Source organism: Manacus vitellinus, unplaced genomic scaffold, assembly GCF_001715985.3.
Source record: "Manacus vitellinus isolate BGI_N305 unplaced genomic scaffold, ASM171598v3 scaffold_4_pilon, whole genome shotgun sequence".
NCBI lineage: Eukaryota > Metazoa > Chordata > Aves > Passeriformes > Pipridae > Manacus > Manacus vitellinus.
In genome coordinates, this window is record NW_021940604.1 from 20145489 (window position 1) to 20170522 (window position 25034).

At 37.3% G+C, this 25034-nt stretch overlaps 1 protein-coding gene across 1 annotated transcript; it reads left to right on the forward strand.

Annotated features, from left to right (window-relative positions):
* The first annotated feature begins 271 nt into the window (after window positions 1-271).
* Window positions 272-23999, forward strand: HDAC2 (histone deacetylase 2). The gene is made up of 14 exons (XM_018078131.2): window positions 272-411; window positions 7580-7692; window positions 8021-8138; window positions 9067-9141; window positions 9450-9588; window positions 11481-11622; window positions 15979-16071; window positions 16171-16279; window positions 17713-17853; window positions 19640-19748; window positions 21850-21980; window positions 22341-22496; window positions 23238-23295; window positions 23496-23999. Exons 1-14 carry the CDS (start codon window positions 360-362, stop codon window positions 23524-23526), a joined length of 1467 nt encoding a protein of 488 aa, XP_017933620.2. The 5' UTR covers window positions 272-359; the 3' UTR covers window positions 23527-23999.
* The last annotated feature ends 1035 nt before the right edge of the window (window positions 24000-25034 follow it).

Consider the following 25034-nt stretch of genomic DNA (forward strand, 5'->3'; position numbering starts at 1 on the left):
ACCGTGGGGGTGGACGAGGAAAGAGCCGCCTCCAGGAGTTCGCTTATGAGGAATCCCCGCTAGCTTCTTTCCTCAGCTGTGCGTGTATGTCTACATTAGAGCAGCACGGAGAAGGCGGCGGGAGTCCGTGCTCGCTCTCGTGCGTCCTCTTCGCAACCTTCTGTCCCTCGCCTACCCCCGTCGGCGGCGGATTGCGGGCGCGCTCCACCAGCGCCCCTCCCGCCGGCCCGGCCCGCTCCCGCTTGCTGGCGGTCCGCCGCCGCGAGTTCCCGCTCTCCGCCCCTCCCCACCCTCCGAGCCGGCTCCCGCGCTCTCCCTCGCCTCCCGCTCCCTGCCCTCGGCCCCGGCGCGGCAGCCCTATGGCGTTACAGTCAGGCGGTGGCAAGAAGAAAGTCTGCTACTATTACGACGGTGAGCAGGGCCGGCGCGGAGCGCGTGTGTAGGAGCGGGGGGTGCCCCTCTAATGGCCGCCCGGGGCGGGCTCTGCCCCCGGGCCCCGCCCGGCACGGGCGTCCCTTCCCCATCGGAGGAGATCCCCCCGTCCCCGGCACCGTGGCAGCTGGGGTTCCCCGCCGTACCCCGCTCTCCGAGCCCCGGGGCCGCCGGGCTGGGGGCGGCGGAGGGGGGCTGCGGGTGTTTGGTGCGGGTCGGGAGCTGCGGGGCCTGCCGGCCCGGTGGTGAGTGCTGTGTGTATTGTTAAACACACCCCCACCCCCCCAGAAAAAAAAAAAGGAAAAGTTGAGACACTCCCCTCTATCCTCTGAGCACGGAGGCGTTGGAGTAGCTGCCTTGTCTGGCTCCTCCTCTGCAAAGAAAGTCCAGGCCATGTGTAGCTCCGGCACCTGGTGATTGTTGGGCTGAGGCCTTTCCCTTTCTCTGGCTTTCAGACCGAAGGGTGGGGTGCCGAGGGGCAGGGGGACTCTGCCCCCACCAGTTCCCCAAACTGTGGTCGCATCGGAGCAGAGATCTGGCTCCCACGAGCTTGCCTTCCTGAAAAACGCAAAAAGTTGTGTGCGTAGGTGTTTAATAGTAGTGAAATTTTAGTTGCTTGCAGGCCTTCTGAATTTGCACGCTTGTCTGGTGGGGACACAGGGGATTGTGATCTGTGTTGCCAGAAACGGCGAAGAAGTACGTGAAGCTTGTGCTTGGTTTCAGATTTTTGCAGCAACTTATTTGAGGTTTTCTCTGGCCAAAGGGGCAAGAACTTTTTGTTTTCTTCTTGAGCTTCAGTTGGTTTATTCCTTTTTGTAAGCTCGTTGGTTAGATTAGTTAAGAGATTTTATTTTTTTTTTTTTTAATTGCCTCCTATTGTAACAATTCTGTGCAGTGGCATCTGAGACTGATCTTGATAGTAGCCAGGAAACGGAGGTTGAGGATGTTTGGCCATAGGGCTTTGGTGTTTTCACCATTTTGGAAATGAAGATGAGTGGCTAAACCCACTAAGATATCAAAGATGTCTGTTGCTGTAGCAAATCTGCTATTCTTTAAAAATGGCAGATCCTGTGGGGCCTGTCTTGGCTTTTTTTTTTTTTTTTTTAACCACACTAAAGGAGGCAGAGTGGTGGTTGCCGCCCCCTTCTCTTTGTTGCTAGCTCTGGTTCTTTGTTCCGCCTAAAGGGGAAAGGAGGCCCCTGTTAGGGATAATTTTGGTGAAGCTGGGATCTTACTTTTCCTTGGGAAGAGGAATCACTTTTCACCTTGTTGAAAGAAAGACAGCAGTGATAGTTTAGAGGCTTTCTCTCTGCAAATGTTTGCTTTCTTTTTTTTTATGAGTTTGCTCTTTTTTTAATTAAGTCAAGTGGCTATAGTTTACTAGATATTGATATACTCAGTTTTCCTGTGATCCCTGAATTTTGATACTCGATGCTAGGATTAGATTCACATTAACAGCCAAAAAGCTGTGCTAGTAAAGAGAGGGGAGAAACTGGAAGAGGAAGAAGTTTGGAGGTGGCAGGATAATGGCAACTTAAGGCAGTTGAAGCTCATATGTTGCTTGAATATGTAGACTAGGATAAAAGCAGTTAATAATGTAGAGAAAATAGGATCTGTGGTGAAAGTGACTTAAAATAAATGCTTTATATATGACAGAAAGAGCTTTAGAATACTTTTTATGTCTCATTTAATTGCGAAATCAACAGTTATTTTACATGTCTTTTGGAAATAGAGTTATTAGAAGAAATTTTAGAGTTAATACATGCAGTAAATATTCCTGATGCTAGTGTGGGGTTCATCTCGCAATTCTGAGTGTTTTGTAACTGTATTGTACCAGCAAAGTCATTGAATCACAGCAAAGGGAGTATTTGAAGCCCTAAATAACCCAAAACAAAAAAAATGCAAATGTATCTCAAGCACACAGCTGAGATAGTGGTGTATCTCTAAAGGCATGTCATAACTGAAGTAAAATACCATTTTTTGTCATAATTAGCCATCCATACATACTTTTACTCTCTTTCTTGCAAAGTATACACTAAAAAGTGTTGAAAAGTTCTAGAAGCATATACCCTTATCTTCTGAGATGCAATAAATTTCTCCATGCTTTTTGTGAAACTCAGTGTGGTTGTCATCTAAGACTGCTTTTTTAAATTAGCCTGTGTGTACTAAGTTTAAAAAGTGCCAAGTTTTCTCAGAGTGTGTTGCTGTTAACAGTTTTTTTGATAATTAATACTTTTAATAGCCTTCATACTGTACTCAGAACGAATGAACTTTAAGTAGACAAAGCTTGATTTTATTACCCACAGTTTGCTTGTAATAGACAGCCAACCACATCCAGTTTCTGGAATCTTCCTTGCTTGTAATTGTGTTCAAGTCAGGAATTTCATTTAAATTTGAGCCAGTGTACTGCAGGAAGAACTAAAAATCTACAAATTAAAATACTCTGGTGATCTTATTTGAAATATTTTTAATACGTGCTTCTAGTCTTAGTATGTGTATGGCCTTAGCTTAGCGAAGTGTGTTCCTCACACTGCCTAGAACCATGCTAGATAAGGGAGGATATCATAGCTTTTATTTTAGTCTCTTACCAAGTACCTTCAGGTTGTTGTCATGGTCTTGCAACATTGTGGCTCAGGTAGCTCAGCTCCTTCCTAGATAGGTATATGTATTGTACAGTTGACCATAGCAAGGGACCCAGATGGTCTTTCCAACTCTGTGCTCCTGTACAGCAAAGCACAGTTCTAGAGAATCACGCAGCAACTCACATGGTTACAGTGAGTGAATGTGTTTATTCCATGCCAGTGCACTAGCAGTATTGTTTAGATCTCTGCTTGTGCAGAAGTTAGTGTGGGTGTTCAAAAGGCTCTACCTTCATGAAAAATTTGAGAGATCTGCATCAGAGTGTGGTTGGTTCCACCCATAAAGACAAGACTAAACCTGTTTTAGTAGGGCAGTATGCTGCTGTAGTTGGACATTGTTTAAGTAGCATTTCTAGTTAAAGCTTACATCTGCAGATAAAATTAACTTAAACTGAAGTGTTTTCTGGAAATTCATCAATAGTTTGTGCAGTGGCTTCCAAACCAGGTGATGATGTCCAGCCTCTGCTCAGGGCTCAAAAGTCAGAGCTTTGCTAGTCTTCTGCTGTTGGCTTAATTTTAAAAATAGAATAAAATGCCCAGCCTTTCAGATACTAGTGCAGTAATTTTAGGCCTGTTTGAATAGCTGTTTGTTTGATGGTCTTTTTTACATTCATCTTTACGTGAGTTTACCTCTTACTATCGCTGAAGTCAATTCAATGTAACTACTGCTATTAAGATATTTTTTCCACGTGGTTTCCATTTTTTCAATTAGGTTTCTGCTCATAGTGCAGTTCTGAAATACCTCATCATTCATGGCAACTAAAAATAAACAGCAATGTGGTTGTGTACATAACAGTTTATCTGTTCAAAGTTATGAAGTAATGTAACTTGCAAGTTGCAAAGTAAAAAAACAAGCATAAATGTCATATCTTGCCTCTATTCAGGCACTTAAGACTGCTTTGTAATGGGTAAATTTAGTGGTGTTAATTTTCGGTATATCATGGTAACTGGAGAGACTCTTTTGGGCACATTGCAGCATGTAGTTGCTCAGTTGTATGTTTTTGGACACAATTGAGGTTCCTTTAGGACATGTAGCCTCTTGTATTTTTCTGTGTGTTAGAATATTATCTGTAGGCCTTGCTAAAGTCTCAGATAGAGAAGTGGGTGTCTAAAACTTATGTTCATCGAAGGAATCAGTTTATTTGTTAGCGCTCTTCATTTTGGTGTGTAACTTGTACGAATTTAGAAACAATTTTTTTATATATATATATTTGAACTTAGGATGTGACAGTGTATGTAACAGTCTTCAGATGGGTCTTCTGGTCACCTGTTGGTGTAATATTTTGCATCAGGTGCTGAACAGTACAGGGCAGTAAACTCATACTAGCATTAAATGGGCACTTGGTTTGTGTCTTTACTTAAGGACTCAACTTTTCAGAGATTATGTGTTGCTACTTCTCAGTGGGAACCATTTAGCTGACATTTTTTACTGATATAAAACAGTAAATTTCAGTTTTCAAAGCCTTGTTGTGAAAGACTAATAGATTTGTAAACTTTCTACATATACTACTTTGCATTTTTTCCCTCCACTTCCTCATTCAATTTTTCTTTTGCACCTACTGTATGTGCCCACACTGGTAAGATATATAAATATGCTCATAACACTTCTGTATGATTTTTACCTTTGTATTAATAAGTTTAAGGTCAAGTACTCGTATTATCTGCAGTAATAGTCTTGTGTGCTTGGCCTCTCCGTACCATTTCTCTTATATAAGCATACCTCAGTCAGAGTTGGGCTGGCACGATGTGCAGAGCTTTTTAGCTCCATTAGTGAGGGCAGTGTCCCATCCTCACACACACTAGCACTTGGTACACATCGCTTTTCTCCCCTAAGTGCCCCAATAAGGCTGTCACATATGAAGAAGAGAGACATAAATTTCAGGATCAGTGGATGAAGTGTTTGTACCAGGAAGCCACCTTCTTTTTCAATGGGCAAAGGAGGAGAGACTTTTGACACCTTTGGCTCCATCACAGGATGATGAGTCCAAAATGGGTCCACTTTGTTGTGTGATGTTAGTTGAAAATCAAGGTGCTAATGAAGAAAAAGGAACTTCTTGTGTATCTTTTCCTTCCCCACCCTTGCCTACATAGACATTACTACCGTCCCTTGAAACTTGATGGACTTCTTGTCCATATGTTTGATTTTTTTTTTTAATGAGGCTAATACCAAAACCCTTTTTTGTTGGTGATGCTGAGACCTGAAAGATATAAGTGGTATTCTATTGTTTGTTACTGAAGTATATTATATTGATATCTATTGCTAGTCACTACTGCTGGCCTCTAATCTGGAAGGATCAATAAGCTTCTGCCAGATACTCACCCACAGATCTTCTGTTTTATTAAATAAACTCCCATTAAATTTACCAGTGTGCCAATTGTTTTAAAATTCTCTTTTCTGGTAAAAAATAAAGTGATAGCTAAAAAGTATGCTTAATTTATTGATTTGTTTATTTAAGTGTCTGCTGCAGTGTATGGTATATAGACTATGCATAAATTTGAATCTTTTTAGTTAAATAATTGCAGTATATTGAAGGATATGTTGCAATTTTATTTGGGAAACTTGTTAATTTTATTTTTTCTCTATTACATATGGGAAAAGTAATGGATTCTACATTATACGTAAGATACAAAATAATTCTTGTCTGCTTCCCTATCCATCAGCATTCTGAGTAAAATGTCAGTGAGGACTATATAAGCTGAAGTAGTTTAAAAATGAAGTGGCCTGTAAAAAAACCCATTCCTTAAGCCCCAAATGCATTTGGAATGAAGTTTCCTCAAAAGCATCATATTACTTATAGTCACTGTTGTCTTAAAAATTTCAATTTAAGCTCTTACTAGCTTGAAGTTTTTTTTAAATCTGGAACTTAACAGTAACTTCAAAAAACAAAGTAGAGCTAGTGAATTGTTGTTTTTCATCTTCTAGGCATTAGTTCCAAAGAGCTGAGAGAGATTTTTTCCTAAACACTAAATATAAAAGGTATTCTTTCATAAAATGCTTGAAAATGTTTTTAACGGAAGGAAGGAGTTTGTTAATGTTCTTAATACCTTTTGCTCTTGATCTGCATGTGACCAAACCTGCAGGCTTGCAATAAGTACCTGCAGACTCCAGGTTTTAGTAACTAACAGAAAGTGCTAACCTTCTACTTACGTATCCAGATTAGAAGGTCCAAGCTCTTCCAAGTTCTTAATGCTGAAACTTGGTGTTTCTATTGTTATGGGATGGCAAAGAGCTAGGTGTTGAGTGGTTGTTTTTCCAAATACCTTCTTGTTATGTTACATTAGATTGTATCTGTTTTCTTAAGTATTCTTACTCTCCTTGTCACTTTGAAAACTGAAAGCTTGAAGGATTTTAAAATGCTTTGAGACTTATAATCTTACTGTAATACTTGTTTTTCTTGGTGGTTGATGATGCTACCTTAAGCTGACATTTACCCTTCCTCCACAAAGCTTATGCTGAAGAGGTGAAACTAAAGCTGTTTTTGTAGTGGTGCTGCTTCTTGCCTCTGACTGACAAAATTTGTAAAATAGTATGACATTGTGAAAATAGTGTTTCTTTTGTTCCCAGTGGACAAGGCAGAGCATGTTGAAGGATGTGAAAGAAAAGTAAAAAGTTAAAGAAGGTAAAGTTCAGTAATCCTATCGGGAAGTTTGCTCAAAAAGAAGAGAGGTGCTGTTGTGAATAGTTGTTATAGAATTCTCCAGCTGAAAGCCATTGACAACTGGACATAATTTTTAGGCTCATTTACATTTCCAGAAACCATTCTGTTTAAAATGGTTCATGTCTCGGGAATATCAGTGCTCAAAATTGGGTTGTCTATGTTCTAACAGTACCCAAGCTTGGAAGAAAACTTATTACTAGCCCATGAGAGCAGACATTCTTTTCTTGGAAATGAGTGTCAAATTTGTTTTTTTAATTGTGTGTCTAGTTGCCTTTCAATTTGATAGAGCCTGGGTAATCTGGATTACAAGGTTCTTGTTAAACTGCTGTGGATCTCTAGCAGCAAGTGTCTGGGGAATGTTTGTGCATGTGGTTGCCACAATGGATCTGAAGCTGACTTTTGTAATGTTAACTGCTAGTATTAGTAGTTCAGGACAGGCTGAGGATCTTAAAATCAGCTCCTGCAAAATGGTAGGTTTTACTACAGCCTCTGTTGTGTCATTATGTGGCAATGTCATCAGTAATTTCTACTTCCTTGTTAATTCCAGTTCTGTTTCCCATTATTTATTCTTCAGTTCTGGCCCATTATTGGGCCGGAACGTCACTCTTGATTTGAAACCATGTCTTATAGTCTTTGCTCTCTCACTACTGTCTGCTTGTAGTGAAAATGTTAGATTCAGGCTCTTTGTTTGTTTTCCTTGTGGCCTTTTTGAAATAGACTGTACTCCCTTTATGGGGTTTGTTTGTTTTCTGGAATCGTACCTGTTTACTTATCTTCTGAGAATGATTCTTCTAAGTGGCAATGAAAACTTGTAATATGAATAGCTATTCTTTTGTGTAATATTGACAGGTGATATTGGAAACTATTACTATGGACAAGGGCATCCAATGAAACCTCACAGGATCCGAATGACCCATAACTTGCTGCTAAACTATGGCTTATACAGAAAAATGGAAATTTACGTAAGTATAAGCAATAGAATATCCATTGAAGTGTTTTTAGTTATTTTTAAAGATCTTGAAGTATTGTCACACAAATGAGAGAGGTGAAAGTGGAAACAGAGAATAGTTAGTGTATTCAGAGCTCTTTTACTTAAAAGTGAAGCAGTATTTAATGAAGTTGTATATTCACAACAGAGTAGCCCTTGCTTTATGTAAAACAGCACTCTGTCACTTTAACTGTTTTCATTTCAAAGTAGGTGAGTTTTCTTTCAAGTTGCCTGTTTTAGCCAATTGTTAGCTGATTTTGCGGAGCGCTCTGATTATTTCTTTAATTTGTTCTTGTTACCAGCGACCCCACAAAGCAACTGCTGAGGAAATGACCAAGTACCATAGTGATGAATATATCAAATTTCTCCGATCAATAAGGCCTGACAATATGTCTGAGTACAGCAAGCAAATGCAGAGATGTAAGTGTCAACATTAGGCTAAATCTATGTGCATGTGCTTTGATGGTTAGCATTGTTTAAAGCTCAATATTCACCAATACAGAAGTTAGAGAAATACTCTTAACAAGAGTAACATATGCTTGCCTTTAGCTACGCTATTTTGGACTTTTCCATTAAAACCAGCCATGTTGGAAAAAATGTTCTTTAAGCATATGTAAGAATTTTTGCCTCTTCTTTCATAGGATGTATTCTAGATGTGAAATACTACTAATAATAATAAGGCTTAATACATAGATTAAACTTTGTGTGAGCTGTTTATGAAAGTGCCTTAAAATCTTTCTGAAAAAGAATGGCTTTTAGAATAGTAGAGAAGTAAAAATTAATGTGTTAAAGTGTGTTTAAGTCAAGAAAAGAAGTTATTCATTTCTCTTGGAGGGAGATAGTAAGAATTGTACCTTTTTCACTGTTCACACTTTCTGTTAATTTATTTTTCTAATTAAAGGAATAGGCTCAAAGTGCTGTTAGGAATGCAGTTTGACAGCTATTATATAAATTTTAAAGGCAGTATTGTAACTTCTTTATGATGCTTTATTGTCAGCAAATTATTTTTCTAAGTAATTGTTGGTTTTTTAACATGACCTATGTTAATCAGCACTTCTTCAAAAATCTAAAAATCATCGAACTTCTTGTTAATGAGTAGACAAATCTTCCCAAAGAAACTAAAAAGAATTAAAAAAAGAGAAAAAAAAGAAAAAAGAAGATAGTTTGAAGTCATCTTATACTATAAAGATTCTACATTGCTTTCAGTGTTTGAAATTTAGCCTGGCAAATGAAGTGGGGTGGGGGGTAAGTAGTTAAAATGCTGAATGAACTATGCATCTGTGTTATCCATGTATATATCAATGCTGTTGGAATGGTGTTTTGAAAAAGTAATACATTTCTTACACAGTTAATGTTGGAGAAGATTGTCCTGTATTTGATGGCCTGTTTGAGTTTTGTCAGCTGTCAACTGGAGGCTCTGTTGGTAAGTCTGGGTTGTTTGCCAGCTCTTTTGTAGCTTTAGTAGGTTTATGTCAACAACTTAAAATTTTGATAGCGTATTTAAAACTCAAGCAAGTATAAGGGTTTTTTAATATATTTATTTATTATTTATAATATATCAGTTACAGACTGTAAAATATGAGTTATATTAAGTATCTCAGTGTTGATAGGAGATCAGTTCTAAGATCAGTTTATTTAAAAAAACAAAATATTATTTCATGTATCAGATTTAAAGGCCATCAGAAATTTCTGACTCCCTTTTCTTTCATTCTTCTCTGTGTCTTTTTACAGCTGGGGCAGTAAAATTAAACAGACAACAAACAGACATGGCAGTCAATTGGGCTGGAGGACTTCACCATGCCAAGAAATCAGAGGCATCTGGTTTCTGTTATGTCAATGATATTGTGCTTGCCATCCTTGAGTTACTGAAGTAAGTTTGTGATGAAGATAAAATTATAGAAAGTGTCAAATTTAAGTATTTAAATGTTTTAAGATATGGATTGTAGTTATTTCAGTGAGTTTTCGTAGCCCATGTTGAAATTCTGCAGTTTCAATTAAGAAGGCTCCAATCTCTGCCTGGTTTGGCTTCATCAGGATGTTCAAACTTAAATACAGGCAAGCTGAAAAGTTAACTAGTAGGAGATAGGTTAAAAAGAGATACTTAGAAATAATTCTTTATGCAGAGGATAGTGAACTTCTGGAACTTGTTGCCACAGGAGGCTTAAGGAAGCAGACAGCGACAAGGTTCAAAAGGGATTAAACGTAATCATGGACAAGAGATCTGCAAATGGATGTTAAAGATCCAAGCAACAGTGCACCATGTAAAACACCATGTGCTGTAAGTCTAGGTGGTGGGGAAGTACTAGAGTAGCAGAATTCAGAAAATGGATAGGCTTACTTGCTTTCTGGAAATATTAATCTTCTCAGGGGGACAGAATAGTGGGCTAGATCGATCACTACCCTGACCCCTTAGGGCAGTCATTGTGCTCATAATCTTACATCCATGTGGTTTCACAATATGCCTGCCTGTTTCCTATCACTTGAGTTGTTTCTAACCAAACAGGAATGTTCAGGGTAGATCATGCACTGAGCTTTCCTGGATTATTACATGAATTAATGTGGCTGTTATGAATAAATAGTGAAATAACAGCTGTGCTTCTGTGACTGCAAAATAAAAAATGAGGAGTAATGAAAAAGTGATCGTATAATTAACTTCAAGCAGTAATGTTTCACTAAAATTCCAAATCCTGAATGTTGCTTTTACCACTTCAGAAGACTGTATCCCTTTTAATAACACATAAATATCATTTATTAGAAGAAATATTCTAGGTATTTGATTCTTGTGAATGGAACAGCTGAGTTTGCTGGTGAGGAATGGGGGAAGCAGCTGTAATCTGGAAGTTTAGAGATGGAAAAGGTTTCTAAAGAGACTAAATAATTAGACATACTTTTTAATGTGCAGCATATATTCAGGAGCTATCTGTGCAGTCTATGAAAAGTGATATGATTTTCTGTGGTCCAGTCCTCAATTTTTGAGCTTAATGTGAATGTGAAGGAAGGAATCTTGCAAATAGTTATGTTATGTAACCGTAGGAGACTGTCCCCAAAATTGTGGCTGCTCAGACTCATATTCTATAGTACTGCACAAAGCATGATGAAAATGCATCTTCTGATGTTGACAGACTTTGTTCTTTATTAGAAAACATAGAGTTTAAGGGCCAATACTGTTTTCAGTACTCTAAGGCTTCGAACCACTGGTTAGTTTATCCATCTCAAATGACCTGAAATTTGCAGTATTTAAGGAAATACTAAACAGTAGTGTAATAAATTTTTGCAAATAGAAAGTGTGATACACTCGAAAGTAAGAATGTCCATATATTTACAAGCTGGAGAGGTGAAGAAGAAAAGTCAATGAAAAACAAGTATTTAATTTATTTTTGGGGGGCTTATGGAACACAGACTGTTGATAATTATTGACAAGGCAGAAAGAAGTGTCATGTGAAAGGGGTGAATTCAGCAGATGTGAACAACAAATGCTGTGAGCAGAAGCAGAAGGTATAGCTTCTACAGAGTGAGATGAGTTGGGGTAAATACTAGATACGTTACTTATTTTGATTAAGATAAACTTAATAATGTTGCTATTCAAACTGGACTGAGAATTCTGAGAGCATATGGTTGCCTCAACCAAAATCATCAACATGATTGTAATCTTGGATTTTAATGTCTGGTTGTGGGTTTTTTCACTAGTTTTTTTCTTGTTCGGTATCAGTCTACTATAAATATAAGAGATAATGATGATTTCTCATGTTATTTTCTTCCTAGGTATCACCAAAGAGTGTTGTATATTGATATTGATATCCATCATGGTGATGGTGTTGAAGAAGCATTTTATACCACAGATCGTGTCATGACAGTATCATTCCATAAGTATGGAGAATATTTTCCAGGCACAGGAGACCTTAGGGTAAGGTTAAACATGAAATTTCATTGGTGATAAATTCTCTCTTACTCTCTTCCTTGTAGATACTGTTTTAGCACTAGGCTACAATAACTATGTCGAATAATGGTATACAGCAGTAAGTTTTCAGAAAATATGTCGGTCTAGAGTGATAGATTTGTTAAGGAATCCTAGGAAAAATAATACAGGATAGTGGGGACTTCTAAGTGAAATCAGCACCTTAATTTCTGGATAAATTGGCTGAAATTTTTTGTTCAAATATCATTAGTTTAATGCACTCAGATTTTGGAGATGTTTCTAAGAAGACAGGCTGGTATACTTATAATTATCTGTACATTTCAGTTCTGCATCTACAGTGAAAAGTAGCTGTTTGGAGATCACATGCCTTCAAAACTTAGTAGCTGTTTGGAGATCACATGCCTTCAAAACTTATTTCAGATTTTAGAATAACACATTTCACACCTTTAATAGTCACAAAGCTTCAGTTGCAATTTAAATTTACTGTGTTCTATTTACCTAGTAATATGAGTTTGCTCATTTTTGGAATATTTCTTACGTCATGAAGTTTGTTTTGAATTCTCATGATGCTCACTACCTAAGAACTTTAGCATGCCCCACAAGCAGTTATGTAGTGAGCATTGTAGCAACCTGAGGGAGGGAGCGTTTGCCTGTGAAGAATTATCATTTGAGCTGTTGTAGAATCTCTGGCAAAGCTGAGAATGGAAACCCAATTTTCCTGGCCTTTCATATTAATTTTTAGTCATTCCTCATGGTAGACTTTTATCTATTAGAAGAGTAAATTGTTTTACTTCACAACTTGAAAGAGTATTTCAAGTATTAGGATTAATATATTCCTAACTTCAAACTCATAAATTAAACCTGTTTTATCAGAGGTATTCTCAGGATAAGTTGCACCTCTGGTGTTAGGAACTTTGCACATCAGTTTATACATAGAGTTAGAAACTTTTTTTTAAAAATTGTAAGCAGTTTTAAAAAGTTGGCCTACAAAAATGGTGTACTGGAAACAATTCACTGTTTTTCTACTATCTTTAAATTGATTCATGAGATACAAATGTTTGTGTTTTGGCTAACACTCCTGAAATGTGTGCTTTCCAGTGTGCTGATCGTACCCAGAGGACACAGGAGTACGTGAAAGTTGAGCTTTAACCCAGTGGGATGCTAAGCATTCATTTCAATGTGGTTGTTGGAGCTGAATGTTATTATGGCTGTTAGATTCTGTTAAACTGTGTTCTAAATTGATTTCAGTAGAAATCAGGTTAGAGTTTTTATCTGTGTGGTTTAACTTGACTGGCCACAAGGTGGTAGTGGTGCTTCAAACAAAAAGCAGCTCAGACCAGGATGTTTATCATGACAAGCTGTTGTTGCTGAATTTGGCTAGATTTTTTTTTTTTTTGAAGGGCTAGATATGTTGGCTTTTTAGAAGCAGCACTTCCCGTTGACAGAGAAGTTTATGGACTCTTCACCTCACCACACCCAGAACAAAGAATTTAAAGATAACACAGTTGAAATAAATAGAAGAATATTGTCTGTTATTGTTTTTTTTTATTTTTTGGCACAGTGTCAGTGACAAACATTACCTCAGGCATGGTAACTTTTATTCTGCACTGCTAGCTAGTATTTTGAAATGATTGTTTTCTTCATACGGTCTTTAGCAGGCTTTATTGCAATAATTACATCCCCATAGGAAAAAAATAGCTTTTCCCTATGTCCAGAGCTTGAAAAGCTAATAGAACTAAAGGGAGAACTAATTCTCTGAAAAGTCAGTATTCCTTCTGGAGGCCAGTATTGTGCTGCTTGCTTCTGCCTAACTTGATCTGCCATTGGTGGTTATTTTTATCAACTTTAACAGCCAAATCTTATCTTTCTTTTGGTCAGTAGCATGTTTCCCAGCTTGTTTCTGTCATTCTTTAGTTGATCTAGATTGCTGATCAGGTTACACTTATTTGATTCAGGAACGTCGTGTCTCATAATGATTTTGTAATTGCTGCTCCATCAGCGTAGCTGAATCTCACTGAGATTTTCTAGTTCATCAGCATTCATCCATTTTCTACTGAAGGTATTGTTCAGTCTAAACTTCCAGTGTCCTTAGTAAGTTATTTGACCTTGTACACATCTTAGATAATAACACTAATTTTGTCATTTATATACATGGACAGATAAGTTGCTTTGCAGAGAGGCCCAGGTCGAATGAGTCAGCTTGATCTGTAGGTGAATGGGAAGCTACCAGAATGCTATATTGTTTCTTTAGTCTTTATATCCAGTGCAAGTATCAGTTACAGAAAACATCTGTTGAGTAGCTCAAGCAACTACTCTGTTTAGTGGGAAATAGTGTGAACATTTGACTTTGCTGTATTTTAGGATAAGATGAATTTAATGATTTCTTTTTTTTTTTTTAATCTGTAAAGCAAGGCAAGAGGAGAAATAACCCCATGAACAGGTTAGGGGTTGACCTGCTGGAAAGCAGCTCTGTGGACCTGGGGTCCAGGTGGACAAGTTAACTGTGATCCAGCAGTGTGCCCTTGTGGCCAAGAAAGCCAATGGTGTCCTGTAGTGCATCAGGAAGAGTGTGACCCAGCAGGTCAAGGGCAGTGATCCTTCCCCTTCTACTGAGCCCTGTTGAGACCACATCTGGAGTGCTGTGTCCAGTTCTGGGCTCTCCAGTACAAGAGAGACATGGAACTCCTGGAGTGGGTCCAGTGGAGGTCAACAAAGATGATGGAGGGACTGGAGGATCTCTCTTATGAGGAAAGGTTAACAGAGTTGACCCTCTTTATCCTGGACAAAAGACAACTGAGAGATCACCTCATCAATGCTTACAAATATCTCAAGGGCAGGTGTCAAAAGGATGGGACTTGCCTCTTTTCAGTAGTGCCCAGTGAGTGAATAAGAGGCAGTGGGCACAAACAGAAACACTTTGAGGGTGACAAGAGCACTCTAGTAGTCCAAGAAAGTTGTTGGGTCTCCCGGATATACTGAAAACCCATCTGGGTGTGATCCTGTGAAACCTGAGTTATCAAGGGTTTGGACTAGATGAGTTCCAGAGGTCCCTTTGTCCGACCCTGACCATTCTGTGATCACCTCAGAAAATTCAGCATCTTAAAGCCTAGATTATTCACTTTGGGAGACTGTGGATAATTTATGCTTCAAATCATCCAGAGTTGCATTCAGCAGGGGTCTTCAGTGTCACTAGTCTTGCAATACTGTATGAAATATGAATAGTGTTCTGGTGGCAATGAAAGTCAACTGTTAGCCCTGTGTTTATGTTTCATTGGGCCATTTGTTGCCCTCTCCATGTCCATCTGTTTCCCCTCACCCACTCCAGTTAAAAATATTTACTGGAAGTGACACTTTACTGATGCATTTACTGCTAAGGAGGCGTTGTTCAGGAAGAGGGAAAAAGTCCATGACTCTTACAGTAGGTAGTGTTGAGAAGTTTAGTATTAGTATTGCTGGGTTATCCTACATATGACTTTTAGCTTTTCAAGGATATTGGACCTGAAATGCAGATCTTTCTGCAGAGCTGCTGTTTGTTTACAGCCATACTGAACAGATCAGTTCTCACTGTCTGCTCCACTACACCTTTATTAGTGGCAGAAAACTGCTCTATAGACTGGAGCAGTTTTCTGTCACCAAAACAGACTTCTGTCTGTCTTGGTGATGAAATAAAGGGAAGAAATGCAAATGTGGGTCAAGCAGAGATCTTTGTGTGGATGGATTCAGGGTGTATTCACTTGATTATTTTTTTTGCAAAGAACTTTTTCTCTTAATGCATATGTTATCTAGGAAAGCTGGTAGGATAAACTACTGAGGTTCCTGTCTTGACACCTGATGGAACTGAGAATAATCTACAAGTTCTTTTTTGTTTGTTTGTTTAAAAAGTCTCAGTTTCTTCAAGGGCACCTGTATGTGGCCTCAGTTTGATTTTTCTTCCCTCCCTTATGCTGCAGCCGCTTCCTCATCTTATGTTTGTGGCAAAATAATATGGTTTTAAAAACCTCTTTAAGTCCAAATCTTCTATACAACACTGAAAACATACTTATCACGTTACTCTTCTTGGTTTTCATACTTGCTTTTGCTTAACTGTTTTTACCAGAGTAAACAGTTATGATTTGTCTTTTTGTCTTATATCTTTGAATTAAAAAATTGAGTGTGTTTTTGCTATTTTAGTCTTAGTGTATAATTCCTGCACTCCAAAATGGTTTTATGGGAAAACATGAACCAAGTAAACTTTGCCTCTTACTCCTCACAGATATGTATAATGATAACTCAGCAGATTTGTGTAGATTTTTTCCATGATAGCATTCTGTGTTTGTATTAAAGTATTGTCATCTTTGCGTATAGGACATTGGTGCCGGAAAAGGCAAATACTATGCTGTCAACTTTCCAATGAGGGATGGTATAGATGATGAATCATATGGGCAAATATTCAAACCAGTGAGTACTTTTTTTGGTTTTAATCTCTCTGCAAAGATGCTAGTTTGATTTTATTTTCATAATGTCAGTTAATGACTTACTATTTTATATCAATTGTAGATTATATCCAAAGTAATGGAGATGTACCAGCCCAGTGCTGTAGTATTACAGTGTGGAGCAGATTCGCTGTCTGGTGACAGGCTGGGATGCTTTAATCTTACTGTTAAAGGTAAACAGAAAAGTGTCTGTTTGTCGTCTGTAACTTTTTACTTACTAGAAACCTCTACCCCTCATACTGTTTTTCGAGACACTTGCATGATGAGGACTGGAGTCACAAAGATTTTGTTCATTAATGTGATTAATCACCTCTTTCTTTGCTATACAGGGGTGGCCAAAAGAAACCCAGAAGTTGCCTCTTTCTTTCTGTCCATCTAAAAAAGTTAAGAAGCTTGGTTTTCCAATGTGCTTCCTAGCCACTCAAGTGATTCCCTTTCTTCTATGTACAGGCTTTCTATAGCTTTAAAGCAGCATCCTGGAATGACAGGACAACAGTCATCTGCAACGCAGACAGTGATGGGCAAATAACAAAACTAGTTAGTAGTCCACTTAGACTACAGATGTTAAACATCAAACACCATGTTGGGTGTAAAATAAGTATTACTGAAATGAGAAGACTGTCTGCATTGTTAAATTTATAGTGGTGTTTGTTATACCGAGCGAAATGTTTACATTAATTTTTATTAATTTTCATAGAATTACTGTATTTTAGGATTACTTAAATTTCTATCCAAAATTGTGATTCTCAAAATTGGGATAAGATGTTAATTTAGCAAATAGCATAAATGTTACTGTTATTATTATCATTTTATTATTATTTATTTAAGTGACAAAATGTTAAATGTATGTTGAACTTTTGCTAAGCCTTGAATCCAGCCTATTGGAATCATTCATTTTCTGGATTTTCTTGTTTTTATGGGGTTTCTTTAATGAGACAATTAGAGTTTTGTAGGCAACAAAATGCAGTATAGTATCTGTTGGGTCTGCAGTGTTTCAGGGTTCTTTTCTTGATTTGCACCAGGTGGCAAAGCTACTTCAGTTGCCCATACAGCTCAGATTTTTTTCCATCTTACATATCTTGGAAACCAAGAGAGCTGCTGCCTCCTACAGATGCCTTTCAGTATGCTGTATCTCCCTGGAGTGTGTACTGTCTTGGCACCAGTTCACTCTGTAAGCAAGACTTAGCAACCTCTAATACAGGTTCAAATTTAGAAGTAGAAAGGACCAAGTACTGATTTTGTTTTCCCTTTTTCCCCCATTGCATTTGATTGAGAAATTGTCCCTAGATTTGTCATTGTGTATGACATGAGTTATGAAAAGACAAAACACTGAACATTCTAAGATCGTTTCAGAGCAACAATAGACCATCATGCATCTCTGAAGACTGGGGTGGATGATGTTCGTTGTGTTTTGTACATTTCTCATCTGTAGGTCTTGACTTCTTGTGAGGTTGTGCTTAGCTCTAGGGGGAGACAGTTCTGTTTGAATCAATTCAGTCCTTACTTATTAAGTGTGACTGCATATGTCTGATTAAATAGTTCATTATATATTTTTCTGTTCAGTAGCTATTTTGCATATATTGTCAACTCCCTTTTTGCTTGACAGGTCATGCTAAATGTGTGGAAGTTGTAAAGACTTTTAACTTGCCGCTGCTGATGTTAGGAGGAGGAGGCTATACAATTCGTAATGTCGCTCGATGCTGGACTTATGAAACTGCTGTTGCCTTAGATTGTGAAATTCCTAATGGTAAATATTAATATTCAAATTAATATTTTATTAAGAAATAATCATGGGAGATTTTAAGTGAACAGATAGCAGATATGTCTCTAGGCAGCTCTAATGCATCAGTGTAGAATAAACTATGTAGAAAGTTATTGTTAGGATTCAGCTAATAAATTTTCAGTATCTTATGCACTAAATAAACATAAGTATTTGGGGCTTTTTTATGCCTCAGCAAGAGCTTTAAGTGAGTGGATCATTTTTTGAAAATTCGAAATGTAAAACTTACGAAACCTTACTTGTAAGTATTTCTAGTACAAATATTATCAGTATGATAGAATATGTACTGCTGCAACATGAACGTGGTATTCATAAGAAATTAGCGAGTATGCAAGTGTCTGCTTTACATAGGAAAAAACTACTGTTTCTTCATTGTATCTGACTTAAAAGTAGCTGTGAAAGTATATGGGCTTTCACTCTTCCATTTCACTCAATTTTGGCTATACAAGCTATCTAAAAAAATTTAAAACCAGTAATTTCTCTGAGGAAGATCCCCAAAGATCCTGTGCTTGCTTTGCTTCTGGCCAGATATGCTCTTGGACATGTTTTTGGAATGCCTTTTATATAAAATTGCTATTTGGACTGGTTTGTTGCACATCAGTCACTGGCATTTTCCATGATGGATCTCAGCTTTTGCTGATAAACTTCTGCTATTCATGTATCACTTGGTAGATTCAGTGTTTCTGTCCATTGAGTGGAATACTGCTGTCATTGAGAAAAGACTATTTGGACTGTGCCTTTCAAGATATATATTTTCCATCTTTCTTGTCAACATATATTCTTTGTCAGTCAAAGCTTTTGAAGAGAAAGTAGTATTTCCTTATCTTGGGATTATTTTTCCATTAGCATGCCCCTTTCAATGAATTATATATATGCATATGAAGTTTTTTGGATTTTTTTTTAACGTTCCTCTCAACTTTTTGTGTCCCTGTTATCTTTAATCTGTTCTGAGAAATAGCAGTGCATTTCTAAATGTTGCAATAGCAACTTAATCTTCCTGTCTGCTTTCTGTCCACCTAACAAGATCTTTTATCCTGTAATAATCATAGATGAAGAAAGATAAAGGTGTCAATTAAAAATGGATTTCAGTGTCATATTTCTTAAGGGTTCTATGGGGTTTTTTAGATTTCTCTTAATTTGTCTGGAAAGATACAGTCATATTCAATATAAAATACTACTCTTGTCCTGGCTATCAAGTCTTCATCACCTTCATTTTGGTGATTCAGTGTTCCAGTCAGGGGACCATTATCTGTGAAAATATGAAAAGTGGGTTAAGGGAGAAAACCGACAGACATGGGTAGCACTCAACCACTGTACAGCCCTTACCAAGGATATTGAATTAGCTGTGATCTTCAACCTAGTAATGGGTATTAAAAGTTTTACTGAAAGAATATTTTGAATTGTTTACTCAAACCCTTCAAACTGGACTAATTTTGAAAGCAGCTACAAGAAATCGTCAGTTGATCTTCTTTCCTGCAGAAGTAGCATTTTTAATTATTTTATCAAATTTATTACTTATGTTGTTCTAATGTGTGATTACAGGAGATCTTTCACTTTGTGTTTTGCCACCAAATTTAAGTTCATTTATTGAATAATTTAGAGGAAAAACACTGAACAGTTCAGGTAATGCTCAAGTATTGCTTACCTGAATGCTTCAGGTGTGATAGTTCTCTAAGTAAAACTCTGTCAAATCTACTGTTGTATTTAAAATCTTTTTTGGATCACAAAATTGTCTTGTTTTTTTGGTTTATAGAGTTGCCATATAACGACTACTTTGAATATTTTGGGCCAGACTTCAAGCTTCATATTAGTCCTTCAAATATGACTAATCAGAATACACCAGAATATATGGAGAAGATCAAGTAAGTAATGATTATCTTACCTATCAAGTAGGTCATGTGGATCATGCTTCTCCAGTAGCCTAATTGTTAGGCAGTTTCGAAAACTGAATGCCTTTCTCTGTTACACACTAAAAATAAGTACTGAATAGATTTGACATGTTTTTCATTTCTGTCAAAAGAGGGGTTTTTTGGAACTCTCTTCCTACAACAGTATGTATGCTTATGAAGTCCTGTGACTATAAATATGAAAATTTATGACCCAGCTTGAATTTTTACTATTTCCAACAACTAAAAAGATGACTATTTTACTTGAGTTTCCATTCTAATTTTTTAGAAAGTTTATCCTGCCAGGAAGGAAGCTGGTGTGCCATGATGATCAGGATTTCTAATTCTCAGCCCTGTATCTAAATGTGAACTGAGACTGTCACTCTTTGTAGCTGGCAGCTATAAAAATAAAACGTCATATGTGAGCTTGAACATCCAAAACTGTGGAAAGACAATGATATGTGTGCAGGCAGTTAAATGACTGTGGTTTGACAAATCCACAAGGTTTGAGCAGTGCTCATTGCCAAGCTATGACGGGTATGTGTTTTTAACCAGTGCCACTTTTGATACTCCTCACATCTTGAAGTTTTGGTTGGAAACAAATATTTTACTTCAGGGATGGAGTAATGAATATGTACAATTGGTTCTGTACTGACCTGACAGAAGATAATTGGTTAACCTAAAGTACTCTTTGCTTACCATGGTTTGTCATTGCTCTGGGTTTAAAAAAATAAACTGCCATCCCTGCCTCAAGTTTTAACAGGCTGTTAACAGTGCACAGGAATTCTTTTGGTTACCAAAAATAGATGAATAAAGATTTGAAATTACCTGTATAAGTTTGCCGGTACTACTTTAACTTTTAAACTCTCATATTGCAAAATTCACCAAAGCAGTTAAACTACTAATTTTTTAAGTGATTGGTGAATAGACTGTGATGGGTATTCATAGCACAAATATATAAATCTCAATCAAATAAAAGGGTTTTTAATAATGTGCACGAGGGGAAAAAAGCACACTTATTTTTCACTAGTATAATTGTACAGAATTTCTCTGTGGTAATGTAGCACTCCAGCTGGTGATCTGCCAGGCTCTTTGCTGTATGTTTTACATTGTTGAGCTTTTGTGGTACGAGTAGTCTGCAAAACTTGCTGCTGCATCCCTGGGTACAGACTGTATCTCTGTCAGTAGAAAACACACAATCTCACATTCTTATACTAGCACCCACAAGGTCACTGACCCCTCATTTCAGAGGACTCTCCTTCAGTTTGTTGTGTGCTTTCATAGAGACCTGGCTTTACAGAGCTCCCTGGATTGGTGGAACTACTGTGCCAGGTCATGTGATTTAAACAGAGGCAAAGACTGTAAAGATTCCAAAAAAGCACTAGTTACCTCTTAACTCTTCAAATTCTGCAGAAGGATACTGACATAGTTATTGCAAATGCTGATATTTGATGCTTGCCAAACCTTGCTTTTTGCTTGCACTTTGGAATGATAATTTTGAGTCCCAAGAGAAACTAAGTGTCTTTCCTGCTCCTGCACATGGTGCTTGGAATGTGATGTCCATCACATCAGGTTGCTTAGACAGGACAGAACTTCTCTCTGTTCTCCCTAAAACAGACAGTAAGGAATCTTATCTGGATGGGTTACTTTTGATTCTGATGTCATTGCTGCACACAACTGGGAAGTCATTATGCTTCAAGTGTCTGACTTTCTTTCTAAGAAACTAGAAGGTAGTTTATTATCCAAGTTGATACTCTAGCTGATTATAGAGAAATACTGTTGCCAGTTCAGCACAAGTGGTGGTGCTTGTGCTGACCCTGTGGGGAATTGAAGGTTGAATTAAAATAAGTATTTGAAAAGTACAAAGACAATGATATTCAAGTGCACTGAGGACACTAATGATCTCATAGGGATGGAAAACTTTCTGAACTTGGCATGACATTTTTTTAAATTGAAAAATGAAACTGACTAAAGTGAAGCAGGTTAAATTTGAATGCAGAGTTTCCAGAACTTAATACAAAATTCAAGGAAATGTTACTTCTGTGAAGTAATAACTTTTCTTGTCTGTTACTTGCAGGCAACGCTTATTTGAGAATTTGCGTATGTTACCTCATGCACCTGGTGTACAGATGCAGGCCATTCCTGAAGATGCTGTTCATGAAGATAGTGGAGATGAGGATGGAGAGGATCCAGATAAACGCATTTCTAGTAAGAAATATCATTTCATGATAGAACATGTCAAAATATAGTAATTTTAGATTTAATTGTTCAGAACCTTAGGCATAGCCATGTGCAGTATTGGAAGACTGGCAGTTTTGTTTCCTACATAAAACATTTTGCCACTAGTCTGCTAGTCTTGGTGGTTTTAAGGTGGTATCTGTCTGCAAATCTGAACCTGCTAAAGTGTCTAACGAAGCAGTGGAAGAGCATGTTTTTTTACATCTTATAAAACAGTCCGGCAGTTTCAGACCTATAACAGATACTTCAGAAATCTCAATGAATTTTAATGAAAAAAATTGTTGTGATTGGACTTTTATGATTAATTATTATCATAAATCTGAATCCTAGTTCGAGCATCTGATAAGCGCATAGCCTGTGATGAAGAATTTTCGGATTCTGAAGATGAAGGAGAAGGCGGGCGACGAAATGTTGCAGATCATAAGAAAGGAGCAAAGAAAGCCAGGATAGAGGAAGACAAAAAAGAGACTGAGGACAAAAAAGCAGGTAGGACTCTGATGTGATTTCATCCTGTATTTAGAACTGCAGATGTCAGTCCTGCCAGGAGACAGATATTTTATCTGTTAGCGGTTGGTTAGCTGTTGAGATGATATATTTTTTCCATCATATTTAAGGCCTCTATTTTAAATTAATCAGTTTCAAGATACAACTATTCACACTAGAATAGTGTTTTCAGGCAAGGGATATTGCTCCTTCTCCACAAGCTTGAAATCTTAGAACCAGAGATCTGTACTGCTCAATGAAAATAGAGATAAGAACGATTCTCACTTTAAATGTGTTGGACAAAGTACTTGTTCCTGTTTGCGTTTGTGGGGTGAGCCAACTAATTTTCTCTGAAACAGAAGCTGGATAGAGTTCTAGGGAGAGTTTAATTCCAAGGACTCTTGATTTTTCTAAGAACAGGATACATCTTAAAGTTACAAGACTACCACAAAGAGCTCATGGGAACTCCAGGTCTTATTACTGCATGCTGTCATTACGGCCAGTCAAGAGAGACCTTTCCTCGAGGCATTTTGAGTCACTTGGCATTGTGCCCAGATCCCTCCTTTGGAGGGATGTATTTAACACTGTATGTTAATATGTAACTAGTGAGTTCTTTTAAAAGCTAGTTCCCTCTGGCTAGAATTATATACAAAAAAACCCAACTTTGGTCATGCTGTTTACTTCTTAAGTATTTTAAGGCTTTCTTGCATCTTTTGGTATATTTAAAATCTCGTGATTTTTCAGATGTTAAGGAGGAGGATAAAGCCAAGGACAGCAGTGGTGAAAAGACAGACGCCAAAGGGTAAACACTAATTAATGAATGATGTAATCATTTTGAAGAGTGTTTATTAATTAAATCCATACTTTATAATATTTTAAATTCTGTAGAGATCACTTTAAGTTCCTCATAATACTAAATATTTTAGAATCATGACTACTAATTCAAAATTGCATTTCTAAAAAAGTAAAACAACTTAACAGTTTATTTTTGCCTTTGTACAGAGCAAAATCAGAACAGCTCAGCAACCCTTGAACAAAAGATAGCCTCTCATCAGTTGCAGAACATAATACCAGAGTTGGAGAACACCTAAAAGGAGAAAACTTTTTGTATGAAGAGAGACTGCTGATTTCATTTTGTACTATTTGGCATGGACTGTATTTATTTTCAAATGGCTTTGTTCTGTTTTTTGGCAAGTTGTATTGTGAGTTTTCTAATTATGAGGCAGAAATTCCTTTCTTCACCATGCTTTATGTAATAGTATTTAAAAATGGATGTGAGTTATTATGTTAAATGTCTAAACTGATCTATTAAAGTAATTTGCCTTTCCTGAGCTGATTTTACCTTTTTTGTAATTTTATCTTTATTAAAAAAAAAAAAATTGTACTTGGTTGTCTTTTGTCCCTCATTGAACTACAAGGAAAAACTCTACTTAATTAAGCAGACTTGTACTTATCTATGAGTACCTAGTGAATATAAATGGACAGCTGGTGAACATGCAAGTTGAACTGTGTTGCTTTCATTGGCTCCACACATTTTGGTGTCTTCTGCAGGAGGTGTAAACACATTTGAGATTTGAATGGGCTGAACAAATGGGTGAAGGGATGTTGGAATAACATGGTTGCATGAATTCACGTTTTACTGTGAACATTTAGAACTGCAGTCACATGCCTTGTACTTTCCAAGAACCTTTCCCACCATCAGTTTCTATCTAAAAGACTGATTCATTTGCTGTTTGTGAAATCAGTATGTGGTCATATTCCAAAGCTTGCAAGATAAGAATTGAAAGTTTGGATTTAACTTGAAGCCCATTCCAATTTTTTTACAACTATGAGCAACATAAAACTTTGTCCCCATTAAAAAGAACGGATTTTATTGCCTGTCCTCTTCATTGATTCACTAGTTAGTTCTGGTGCCCGAACTCAAACAGAGACCTGAGTGCACCCATTCCCTTTTTTTCTTTCTCAATCTACAACAATTGTCTTACAGCTTGATATTTGATGAAATGTATAAGCTTTGGTATCAAGAGTTTAGAGCAGTGAGCACAGAAGTTAGCAGAATTGCAGTGCTACTCAAGCTTTTTTCTACTTTTTCAAATAAAAATTATTCTTGCTACTTTTTTAACTATTCTATCTCTGTGGCTGTGGTATACGTCCCAGTTGATTCATTCATGTTAAAATTCCAATGCACAACTTTTAATTATTTCTGCATTTCTTTTGTCCAAAAGGAATATTCACTGAAGACTTCTGAAGGCATGTCATGTATTGACCAATTAGACTTTTTTTCCAATGAGAATAACTTCCACTAAAACTAGGACTACTTGAATATTATAGGAGGGGAACAGTTTCTTAATGCCTTTTTAGTATAGGTTTTGGGAAGGTTTTTTAATCTCTAATATTTCTGAACATTTTCATTTGGACTCTTGGATAAACTTAATAAAGCTTAGATTTTTAAACATGTAGGGAGAGATATACTGGGGTTTTTCAACACCCATGTACTTGTGCCATGTTCTTTTTTACAGGAAAGTACCTGTAAGATTCCCA

Excerpts from the sequence above, each read along its gene's own strand:
- HDAC2 (XM_018078131.2), top strand. The coding sequence starts at position 360 with ATGGCGTTACAGTCAGGCGGTGGCAAGAAGAAAGTCTGCTACTATTAC. Across the intron at positions 9,589-11,480 it reads GCCATCCTTGAGTTACTGAA|GTATCACCAAAGAGTGTTGT; the intron begins GTAAGTTTGTGA and ends TTTTCTTCCTAG. Across the intron at positions 19,749-21,849 it reads GAATATATGGAGAAGATCAA|GCAACGCTTATTTGAGAATT; the intron begins GTAAGTAATGAT and ends TGTTACTTGCAG.